The sequence below is a fragment of the Eumetopias jubatus genome, unplaced genomic scaffold (assembly GCF_037043125.1).
Source record: "Eumetopias jubatus isolate StellerSeaLion01/CBP00866 unplaced genomic scaffold, mEumJub1_p1.0 scaffold_2, whole genome shotgun sequence".
NCBI lineage: Eukaryota > Metazoa > Chordata > Mammalia > Carnivora > Otariidae > Eumetopias > Eumetopias jubatus.
The window spans coordinates 147,193,331-147,205,641 of NW_028274808.1; the positions used below are offsets into that span (position 1 = coordinate 147,193,331).

At 37.4% G+C, this 12,311-nt stretch overlaps 1 protein-coding gene across 1 annotated transcript in view; it reads left to right on the forward strand.

The window, feature by feature from the left end:
* Nucleotides 1–8,564, forward strand: part of LOC114206702 (sulfotransferase 1 family member D1-like) — a 79,977-nt gene extending 71,413 nt beyond the window's left edge. The window contains 4 exon segments of the mRNA XM_088021341.1: nt 1,000–1,126; nt 1,994–2,088; nt 5,926–6,106; nt 8,497–8,564. Of these exon segments, the coding sequence (XP_087877467.1) occupies nt 1,000–1,126; nt 1,994–2,088; nt 5,926–6,106; nt 8,497–8,564 (471 nt within the window).
* Nucleotides 8,565–12,311: the final 3,747 nt, after the last annotated feature.

Genomic DNA, 12,311 nt, shown 5'->3' on the forward strand with positions numbered 1-12,311 from the left:
TTTCTAATTAGAGGAAAGGAGATTTCTTCCTGAATGCATTTTCCCTTAGGGATTTATTTACTGCCTGGGTGGGTGGGGCCTCCGTATTATTAGATGTACTTCAGGGGAGAAGTAAGCTTAATGGATTTCAGTGGACTTGCCTGGAAACCTAATTACCACTGAGACATAACAATGTCATTTCTATTGGAAAATATGCTCAAAATTTCTGTTTCTAAGCAATCTTTAGGGTTCTATACATAAAATAAATTTTAATCCCACACCAAATCTTATAAACAGCAACGATTTTTATGTGATCGTGAGCAGAATGAAGAATGTTTAATCCTTATTGATTAAATGTACCTGAATAATAATTTATTTTCAGTTAAAAATAGGACACTTTTCAGCTTTAAAAATTTTACTTTAGAGGCGTCTGTGCAGCTCAGTTGGTTAAGCATCCAGCTCTTGATTTCGGCTCAGGTCATGATCTCAGGACTGTGAGATAGAGCCCCACACTGGGTTGTGCATTGAGCTTGGAACCTGCTTAAGATTCTCTCTTTCCCTCTCTCTCAGTCCCTCCCCCCACCTCATGCACGTGTGCATTCTCTCTCTTTCTCAAAAAAACTAATAGTGAAAAAATGAAAAAAATAATAAAAAATGTTTACTTTATCTTTTTATGTTTTGTAACTTTTATGTTTCTTTTTATATGTTTAATAAGTGACACAGAAAAATATTTTAAATTTAAGAACAATGTTAATTTAATATTTGCTGTAATTCTCATGATACTCATTTTTCTGTTTTAAGAGATGTTCTTTTCAAAGGCTAAAGAGAAACAGGGTCTGAAAGTGCAAGCCTTTATGTTAAAACAATATATAGTTGTAAATACTCTATGTCAGGAAATACACGTAAATGCTGAGATCAGGAAATAGAAAAGAGAAAATAAGCATTCTTGCAAGATAAGCAAAAGTTTACAAACTGTTAAATAATATAAATGAAATGATGATTTCCCATATCTCCCCACAGATGGTCTATGTGGCATGAAATGCTAAGGATGTGGCTGTGTTTTACTATTATTTCTACCAGATGGCAAAATTACACCCAGAACCTGGCACCTGGGAGGAGTTCCTGGATAAATTCATGACTGGGAAGGGTGGGTTCAACTCTTATTTTAATCAAAGAGTTCTATAGTGAAAAGTCTTTTTTCAAGGAGATAGGTCAAATGTAAATCTGTGTTTATTATAAACCTAATATGTGCCCAGCACTCTACTGTTTTAGGAAGACTATAGAGGAAGCAGAATACATAGTTGTCTCTTCCCTTTCAGAAATTTTGGGGAATAGGTAGCACAGATATTTCAGTTCTTAGTCTTATTATTTCATTAGTATTAGTGGCAACTGGTTTCTTCTCTTGCTGTGCATCCATTTTATTGTTTTGATTTTACACGTATTTCTTGGACTCTTCTCTATCATTCCCTTATTTTTATTATATAAACTGAAAATTCTTGGGTAAAGATTTTATCCTCAAGGCTCTGTTTCTCTACCTCTGCATTCTCTCTTTCAGGGAAACATATTTATGCCAATAGTAGTAGTTCTACTTAAAGTTCTCATATAAACATTCTTCTATAAAAACTCTCTTTTCAAGGCAAGAACATCTCAATGATATCTTGCAAATTTTTACTCCTGCTGCTACCTGGACTATTCTCTGCCCATAGAATGTCTACTCATTTTATCATTATTAAAACCCAGTTATTCTTAGATCCAAATATACTCTTCCTCGGCAGCTCTTCCTTAACTCTCCATCCCTATGATTTTCTCTCCCTTTCTCCTTCTTCTATGAACTCCCCTTCCACTCCTTTCCAGGTAGATTGCAAATTCATTGAGAACAGGGGTAATTATCCTACCATCCCTCTTTCTTGAACTAATAAGTGTGTTTGTGCTGATAACGATGACTTGGATTAATATTTAACAATTCTTTATGTAAATAGTTTTAATTTTCCAAAGATTATATCTTTCAATTTAGTGGCTTATGGTTCTTGGTATGACCATGTGAAGGGCTGGTGGGAGAAGACGAATGATTATCATATCCTTTACCTATTCTATGAAGACATGAAAGAGGTAAGCAACAATTATAATTTCTTTTTTATTTTTTAAGGAAACCCAAGATTCATCTGTTTTTGTATCACATTTTCCTTTCTTCTTGATCTATAAATATTACTAATCCACTATCCTGCTAACTCTGTCTTGAAAATCGAGCTTTCACTTAATTTACTTTTTTCTACCACTACTGACTCCTGCTCTAGTTTAGGCACCTATCTTGACTTATTTGGAGTATCTCATTTTGCTTCTATTGTCCACTCAGAGAAAATGATCTTGAAACCTAAATGAGAGTATGCCCACTGCCTTCTTCAAATATGTCAATGATTTCTGTCTCTACATGAAATACAAAATCATTGATAATTTAGAGTTCAACATTATTTAGTTCCTGTCTATCTCTCCAACCTCTTCTGGTGTCACTCTTCATCTTCTTACTAAGTGAGCCTGCCTGAAATATTTTTTCCCACTATTTTCAAATTAACTTTTTCTCATCCTCCATGTCTTAATTTAAATGTTAACTCTCCACAGAATTCTGTTCATGTCCATAATGTCAAATAATTCACCTTATTATTATCCATTAAAATCTCTTTTGCTATTGTTCTTTTCATAGCATCTACCACCACTTCTAATTATTTTATATATGTGTTTCTTACATTTTCTTGGTCTCCTCTAGTATAATGTGACCTCCTTGGATATAGGGATTAAAATTATCTTATTTGTGATTGCTTCCCCAAGGGGCCAGCACAGTGGGGAAAACATGTTATTTAATTTATAGAACATCTAGTTTTTATTTTTTCATCTTCTATCTGGTTATTAGCATGAAAATTAATTCACTCTCCAATTTGATCAAAAACTTATCCTTATCTGATTATTTAAATAGTCCATTTAAGAAATGTTTCATATCTCTTAAATTGTATGTGTTTCAGAAAGCTTGTCCACACCCAAATTCCTTTAGATAACTATGACTACCCTTCATCTCTTATTTGGGAAATCTGTTCTATAGCCTCTAGGGAATTAAGTCCCAACTGCCTTACCCAGCTAAGGTGATCCCCTCTGGCAGATTCATTAGTTAAATTCCCAGCTTCTTCTACATCCTGTTTAAACCACTTTTTACCTGTCACTCTGGATTAAGGGGTGACATATTACCCTAATTATGTGTCTAGAAGCAACAAGTAGGGATTGGGGTGGATCTTGAAGAGGATAGGTGTTACCTGGAAAGAAAACTACCCACCTTAGGTATAATAAGGTCTTTAAGCAAAAGAAGTTTAGCCTCCTCAAATATGGGAGGAGACTCTACATCTGCTGGTAGAAAAGGCTGAAAATTACCCAAGGGTTCTAGAGTCTCTGTGCCATCAAATCCACCCCAAATATTCCCATTCCAAGCCTGAGCAGTGTACCTTTTCCCCATCACTCTTCCATTTAACTTTCACAGGATATACCTGACACAACTGGGACTTCATTGTGATTCTTTCCCTTGAATAATTAAGTTATGTGTCTGATTTCCACCAAGTTCATTACCGTTTCTACAATAAACAGATTCTTTTAGAGCCACTACAAAGACTCTCTGGTTCTGTTTCCATGAATTGAGATGGGTAGCTCAATAAAGCTAAACAGATCACCTTTCTGCCTGATCTCACCATGTCACTAACATTATGGCTCTCAGCCTCAGTTTGGTTTGGACCACCAAGAAGATCACCTCTCCAATGGGTAACAGGGCACAAACAATTTGGCCTGAGTGCTACTCTTTCACTGTTCTTATATGCTATCCTATGGAGTCTGAAGCATAGAGAAGTGAAATCATAAGAAATACATCAAATATATCTCCTCTTCATCATCGCCTCTTTCTCTTCTCCACCGTTCCTTAGGCTGGAAATGGACAGGATTTTATTTACTTTTCTCCTCATATATTCATACTATCAAAAAAACTATGTAGAAGTGAGAGGTAGAAAGAGTATCTTCTTTCCACTATAGCTCTAGGGAATAGGTAATCTGTTCTTTTTTTTTTTATTGTGACATAATTGACATATAACACAATATTAACAATATAATGATTCAATATATGTATATTTTATGAAAGGATCACAGTAAGTCTAGCTGATATCCATCACCACACATAGTTATTTTTTTCTTGTGATGAGAACTTTTAAGATCTACTCTTTCAGCAACTTTCAAATATACAATGCAGTATTGTTAACTATAGTTATTGTTGACTATAGTTCTTGATCTTAGAGGAAAAGCTTTCAGCTTTTCATCATTGAGTATATTAGCCGTGGGCTTGTCATATACGGCCTACTGTTGTGGTATGTTCCCTCCATACCCACTTTAAGAGTTTTTATCATAAATGGATGTTGAATTTTTTCAATGCTTTTTCTGCATCTTTTGAAATGATCATATGATTTTCATCCTTCATTTTGTTAATGTGGTATATCACATTGGTTGATTTGCTGATATTGAACCACTTTTGTATCACTGGAATAAATCCCATTTGATCATGGTATACAAACCTTTTAATGTGCTGTTGAATTTTGTTTGCTAATATTTCATTCAGGATTTTTGCATTGATGTTCATCAGAGCTGTTAGCATGTTACTTTCTTGTGTTGTTCTTATCTGGTTTTGTAGGCCTTGTAAAATGGGTTTGGAATTGTTATTCCCTCTTCTACTTCTTGGAAGAGTTTGAGAAGAATGGGAATGGGTATTAATTCTTCTTTAAGTGTTTGGTAGGTAGGGTTGCCTGCATGGCATCTGCCTTCCACTCAGGTCATGATCCTGGGGTGCTGGGATTGAGCTCTGCATCTGACTCCCTGCTCAGCAGGAAGCTTGCTTCTCCCTCTCCCTCTGCACCTCTCCCCGCTCCATTCATGTTCTCTCTCGCTATCTCTCTCTCTCTCAAATAAATAAATAAAATCTTTAAAACACATTTGGTAGGTAATCTATTCTTTATATTAAGTATGATTTAAAAATGGAGGTCAAGGGAGCACCTGGGTGGCTCAGTCATTAAGCATCTGCTTTTGGCTCAGGTCATGATCCCATGGTCCTGGGATCGAGCCCCGCATCGGACTCCCTGCTCTGTGGGAAGCCTGCTTCTCTCTCTACCAGTCCCTCTGCTTGTGTTCCTTCTCTCGCTATCTCTCCCTCTGTCAAATAAATAAATAAAATCTTAAAAAAAAAAGGAGGTCAAGGATTTTGAAAATTATACCTTATGATAATAGTAGGTTGCTTTATTACCATTTGTTATTCTACAGGTTAATTCTATTTTTGAGTGTGAAAGGTTGAATATCAACACTTTTTTTTGCATTTTTTTGAAACAAAATTATGGGTCGTAAGGAGGGCACTTGCTATGATGAGCACTGGGTATTATATGTAAGAGATGCATCGCTAAATTCTACTCCTGAAACCAATATTACATTATATGTTAACTAACTAGAATTCAAATAAAAATTTGAAAACAGACAAAATTTACTCTTCCTTTTAGTAGATGGTTGCCTGGCCAAAAATAGGACATGTAGGGTGCCTGGGTGGCTCAGTCATTAAGCATCTGCCTTCAGCTCAGGTCATGATCCCAGGGTCCTGAGATCAAGTCCCACATCAGGCTCCCTGCTCAGCGGGAAGCCTGCTTCTCCCTCTCCCACTCCCCCTGCTTGTGTTCCTGCTCTCGCTGTCTCTCTCTGTCAAATAAATAAATAAAATCTTTAAAAAAAAAAAAAAGGACATGTACTTTGAAAAGCAAAATGAAAAATGCACATAAAAATATAAAATCATTTTCACCACATTGACATATGTAGAACCTTATTAAATGCATTGCCTATTTCATGACTAAATCTACCTGAAATAATTATTTTTGTTTGTAATTTTTTTAGGATCCAAAGCATGAAATTCAGAAGTTGTTAAAGTTTCTAAGCAAAGATCTGTCAGAAGAAACTATGGATAAAATCCTCTATCATAGCTCTTTCAATGTGATGAAGCAGAATCCAAGTACAAATTCTATCACTGTAGCAGATTTTGATATGGATCATTCTGTATCTCCCATCATGAGAAAGGGTGAGAAATCATATACTAGTTTCTATACAGTTTGCTAATTACAGTCATGGAGAGTGTAGTTGGGAAGCAAATAGCAATATTATAGGAAATGGAAAGAGATTGAGCTGGCAAGAAAAAAAAATAGGAACAACAACAACAACAACAACAAAAACCTTAGGGGAAATAATTTGTGGCAAATAAACTATAATTTCTGTAAGCCTGACATGTAAGACAAAACTTCTAATGAAAAATGTTTACTCAAGAGCCTATGCATTGATAAGCATGCGTCTTGGCATCTTTTGCTGTATCAAAGAATGTCTTTCATTTGTCTGAACTCTCTAGATATTCTTCATATTCCTTTAAATTTTTGCTGTAGTGGGTAGCCAGCTTAAATGATGTTAAGCATACCAAATGAATAATGAAAAGTGTCAATTCCTTGAGGTTGTTGTTATGATATGGTAAATCACTGCATCCTCAACATTTATCTCAATGTAATAGCTAGCATCTTGCAAAAATTAGTCCCTTAATAAAGATGTGTTGAATTGAATTGTGTGTATGTAAGAAAGAGAGAGAAAAAGAGAGAGAAAGAGTGAGAAGGAGAGATTCTGTTAGTTGTGTATGTATGAGTTTTGCTATGAAACAAACAACTCCAAGGGGCGCCTGTGTGGCTCAGTCAGTTAAGTGTCTGTCTTCAGCCCCCAGGTCATGATCCCAAGGTCATGGGCTTTTGGCTTGGTGGGGAGTCTGCTTCTCCCTCTCCCTCTGACCCTCCCCATGCTTGTGATCTCTCATTCTCTCTCTCGCTCAAATAAATAAAATCTTAAAAAAACAAAAAACCCACAACTCCAAGCATCTCAGTGGTTTAAAACCACAAGTTTTATTTTTTGTTTAATGTTGCTGAATGTTGGCCACCAGTGGCTGCTGTAGTTTTACTTTTACTCTTTTTGATTCTGATCAGTTTTACTTTGACTTTCATAGTCTCAGCCTCTTATGTCTTCTTTTTATGAAACATAGGCTGAAAGAGCTACCCACTTGTGGGATATGCCCAATATCATAATAGACAGGAAGAGCAAGAGAGGCGCTGGAAACTTACAATGTCTTTAAAGTTTCTGTTTAGATGTGGTACATATGACCCATATTCAAATTCCATTAGCATATCCAAAATCCAAGCCCTAAGTTAATGAGGCAAAGAGGAATCACAATACAGGCAGTGGGCAGTGGGGTAAAATCTTAGAGTAAAGAGTGAATAATTATTAATATAAACTAAGACAGTTTTGGAGAAACAAGTATTTGGGTCAGCTTATATAGGGACTGTTAAGGATAATTTCATTAATTATAATGTGCCTTTGTGCATCCCAGAGATTTTTTTTTTTTTTAGAAAGTTAGAAAGTAGGCTATGGATAAATCTTTCTAAGAATATCTGGATCTCAGCCAGGAATTATTTTGCCTTCCAGACAATGTTTGGCAACATCCAAAGACATTTTTGAGAGTCATGACTAGGGGTATGCTAGAGGCATCTAATCTGTACAGGCCGAGGATGCTGCTAAACACACAATAATACACAGGACAGTCTCACATCTGCCCAGCCAATGGTCTGGCTTTGAATGTCAACAGTGGAAATATAAACAAATAAAATAACATGCCAAAGTTGGGAAATCCTGGGACAGATTAACAAAGTTATTTTGGCATGTTTTCTTCCCTGCTCTTTTTTTTTTTTCCACCTAAACCTTGGCTTGCAAATGACTTCTGGATTACCTGTGAGAAATGGCATTGTTTTTATCAGATATTCTTTGGAAGTGGATATATGAATATATCTGTCTTTCCTTCAAGGTCTTAAGATATGGTTAGTCTTTGGAAAATTGAGAAATCCTGTGATAATACATATGTTTAATTACATTTAACCCAGTCATTTCCAAATCTTACTTGATCATAGAAATTTTTTTCATAAATTATCACTTGACATTGAAAAATATAGTTTTAAAAGGACTGAAAAATTATTTTTTTGTTTACAAGGCTCTTGAGGCCAAAGAATAAAGATTTTGAGACATTGGATTTTCTCCCAGTGACATTTCTTGAAATATTGAAGGGATTACTTCTTTATATAAGATACTGGAAAAATCCATGGGATTTTTTGGAAAACTCAGAAGTCTTCTGTTATAGTTTATATATTAATGATCTTAAACAGCAACAAGAAAGTAATCAACAAGTTTACTGACTAGGAACTTTTCCCAGTTTTCCTAGTCAGTAAACTGGCAGTGCACGCAAGAGTTTGGGAGTGAGGAATGGAGTTATGGAGCAGATATGAAAAAATTAAAGGTTTAAGAATACACGTGTGGAAATTCAAATGAAAACTGATTTAAGAAGGAAATTTTGTAGTAGTCTCAAATGTACTATTTTATCTTTCTTTTCAGGTATTTCAGGAGATTGGAAAAACCAGTTCACTGTAGCCAAGTATGAAAGATTTGAAAAAGATTATTAAAAGAAAATGAAAGGGTCAGGGGACAGAGCAAGATGGCGGAGGGGTAGGAGACCTGAATTTCGTCTCGTCTCAGGAATTCAGCTGAATAGGGATCAAACCTATGAACTCAACAGGAGATCGAAGAGAAGAATAGCAACAACCCTCTAAACAGAAAAGCGATCACTTACTGGAAGGTAGGACGTGCGGAGAAGTGAATCCGAGGCGATATTCGGGAGGATAGACGGCGGGGGAGGGGGCCTCCGTTGGCCGCTTCTGGCAAGTGCTAGAGCTGCGGAGCACAAAATCGGAACTTTTAGAAGTCGGCTCCGCTGAGGGACGTCGCTCCAGTGGCTAAGCGGAGGGTGGAACCCTCGCGGGACAGTGTGGTCTCAGGACCCTCGGGGTCACAGAAAGACCGGGGGAGCCTGAGTGCGGCAGAGCTCCCAGGTATCGGGGCAGGGAAGCTGGCTGCAGAGACAGAGCCGAGGTCGGGCTCTCAGCTTGGGGTTGCCATAAACTGTGATCAGCGACACAGTCAGGCCACTGCTCCTCCAGCAGGGACCCAACAAGCAGTGATCCGGGGAGACTCCCGTTCCTCTTCTGGGAGGAGCGGCGTGGGAGTGCACCGCAGGGATTTGCTGGGTTTGGAGACTCCACACTGAGTCGGGTGCCAGAGATAGAAATGCTCAGCCACAGGCCGGGTGAGCACGGAGTGTGGCCATAGACCAGGGAGACGGGAGTGATTGACGGCTTTTCTCTGGGGGCTCACTGAGAAGTGGGGCCCCCAAGTTCTGGGCTCCTCCAGGGCGGGAATTGGGAGGCCACCATTTTCACTCTTGTCCTCCAAAGCTGTACGGAAAGCTTGCAGGGAACAAAAGCTCCCGGAGCAAACCCGAGCAGCTTGCTTAGCCCGGATGACAAGGGCGGGGCAATTCCGCCTCCGGCAAAGACATTTAGGAACCACGGCAACAGGCCCCTCCCCCAGAAGATCAGCACGAACAGCCAGCCAAGACCAAGTTTACCCATCAAGGAGAACGGGAGAACTCCAGCGCTAGGGGAATACTGCACAGAGAATTCATGGCTTTTTTACCATGATTCATTAGTTTTTCAAAGTTAATTTTTTTAAATGGTTTTTTTTTTTTTTGAATTTTTCTTTTTCCCTTTTGCAACCAACATCTTATCAATCCCTTTTGGAAAAAAAAATTTATTTTTCATTTTTAGAGTCATATTCTATGCCTTCATAGTAGATACCCTTATTTTTGGCATATATATATATATAAGTTGTTCTCTCTTTAAAATTTTGAGATACAGTTTCTTCTAACAGATCAAAATATACCCTAAATCACTAGTGTATGGCTTTGTTCTAGTCTCCTGCCTGATCACAGTCTCTCCCTTTTTTTTTTTAATCTTCTTTCTTTTTTCAACTTCTTATCGTATCAATTCCTTTTATAAAATCTTTTATAATTTTCATCTTTAAAGTCATCTTCCATCCCTTCATTGTATCAACCCTTATTTTGTACATATATAAGTCTTTGTTTCTTTAAAATTTTAGGAGGCACTTTCTCCTAACAGACCAAAATATACCCAAAATCTAGTGTGTGGCACTGATCTATGCACTAGCCTGATCATATCTGATCATATTCTGTTTATTTTTGTTTTGTTATGTTTTTGTTTGTTTTTATCCTTTTCTCTTTCTTTTTTCTTTCTTTCCCTTTCTTTTCCCCTGATTTTAGGTCTTTTCTGGTTTGTTTAGAGTATATTTGCTGGGGACGTTGTTAACCTATTAGCATTTTGTTCTCTCATTCATCTATTCTCCTCTGGACAAAATGACAAGATGAAAAAAATTACCTCAGCAAAAAGAACAAGAGGTAGTACCATCTGCCAGGGACCTTCTCAATACAGATATTAGTACGATGTCGGACCTAGAGTTCAGAATCAGGATTTTAAAGGTACTAGCTGGGCTTGAAAAAAGCATGGAAGTTATTAGAGAAACCCTTCCTGGAGAAATAAAAGAACTAAAATCTAACCAAATCGAAATCAAAAAGGCTATTAATGAGGTGCAATAAAAAATGGGGGCACTAACTGCTATGATAAATGAGGCAGAAGAGAGAATCAGCTATATACAAGACCAAATGTTGGAAAATAAAGAAGGTGAGAAAAAGAGAGATAAACAACTACTGGATCACGAGGGCAGAATTCGAGAGATAAGCGATACCATAAGACGAAACAACATTAGAATAATTAGGATCCGAGAAGGAGAAGAAAGAGAGAGAGGGGCAGAAGGTATACTGGAGCAAATTATAGCAGAGAACTTCCCTAATGTGGGGAAGGAAACAGGCATCAAAATCCAGGAGGCACAGAGAACCCCTCTCAAAATTAATAAAAATAGGTCAACACCCCAACATCTAATAGTAAAACTCACAATTCTGAGAGACAGAAAATCTTGAAAGCAGCTCGGGAGAAGAGATATGTAACCTATAATGGTAGAAACATTAGATTGGCAACAGACCTATCCATAGAGACCTGGCAGGCTAGAAAGGACTGGCATGATATCTTCAGAGCACTAAATGAGAAAAATATGCAGCTAAGAATACTATATCCAGCTAGGCTGTCATTGAAAATAGGAGGAGAGATAAAAAGCTTCCAGGACAAACAAAAACTAAAGGAATTTGCAAACATGAAACCAGCCCTACAAGAAATATTGAAAGGGGTCCTCTAAGCAAAGAGAGAGCCTAAAAGCAGCAGAGACCAGAAAGGAATACAGACAATATACAGTAACAGTCACCTTACAGGCAATACAATGGCACTAAATTCATATCTTTCAAGAGTTACCCTGAATGTAAATGGGCTAAATGCCCCAATCAAAAGACACAGGCCATCAGATTGGATAAAAACACAAGACCCATCGATATGCTGTCGGCAAGAGACTCATTTTAGACCCTAAGACACCCCCAGATTGAAAGTGAGGGGGTGAAAAACCATTTACCATGCTAATGGACACAAAAACAAAGCTGGAGTGGCAATCCTTATATCAGACAAATTAGATTTTATTTATTTATTTATTTATTTATTTATTTATTTATTTGAAGATTTTATTTATTTATTTTAGAGAGAGAATGAGAGAGACAGCATGAGGGGGGGAGGGTCAGAGAGAGAAGCAGACTCCCCGCTGAGCAGGGAGCCCAATGTGGGACTCAATCCCGGGACTCCATAATCATGACCTGAGTTGAAGGCAGTTGCTTAACCAACTGAGCCACCCATGCATCCGACAAATTAGATTTTAAAACAAAGACTGTAATAAGAGATGAGGAAGGACACTATATCCTACTTAAAGGGTCTATCCAACAAGAAGATCTAACAATTGTAAATATCTATGCCCCTAACGTGGGAGCAGCCAATTATATAAGGCAATTAATAACAAAAGCAAAGAAACACATTGACAACAATACAATAATAGTGGGGGACTTTAACACCCCCCTGACTGAAATGGACAGATCATCTAAGCAAAAGATCAACAAGGAAATAAAGACTTTAAATGACACACTGGACCAAATGGACTTCACAGACATATTCAGAACATTTCATCCCAAAGCAACAGAATACACATTCTTCTCTAGTTCCCATGGAACATTCTCCAGAATAGATCACATCCTAGGTCACAAATCAGGTCTCAACCGGTACCAAAAGATTGGGATTATTCCCTGCATATTATCAGACCACAATGCTTTGAAACTAGAACTCAGTCACAAGAGGAAAGTCAGAAAGAAC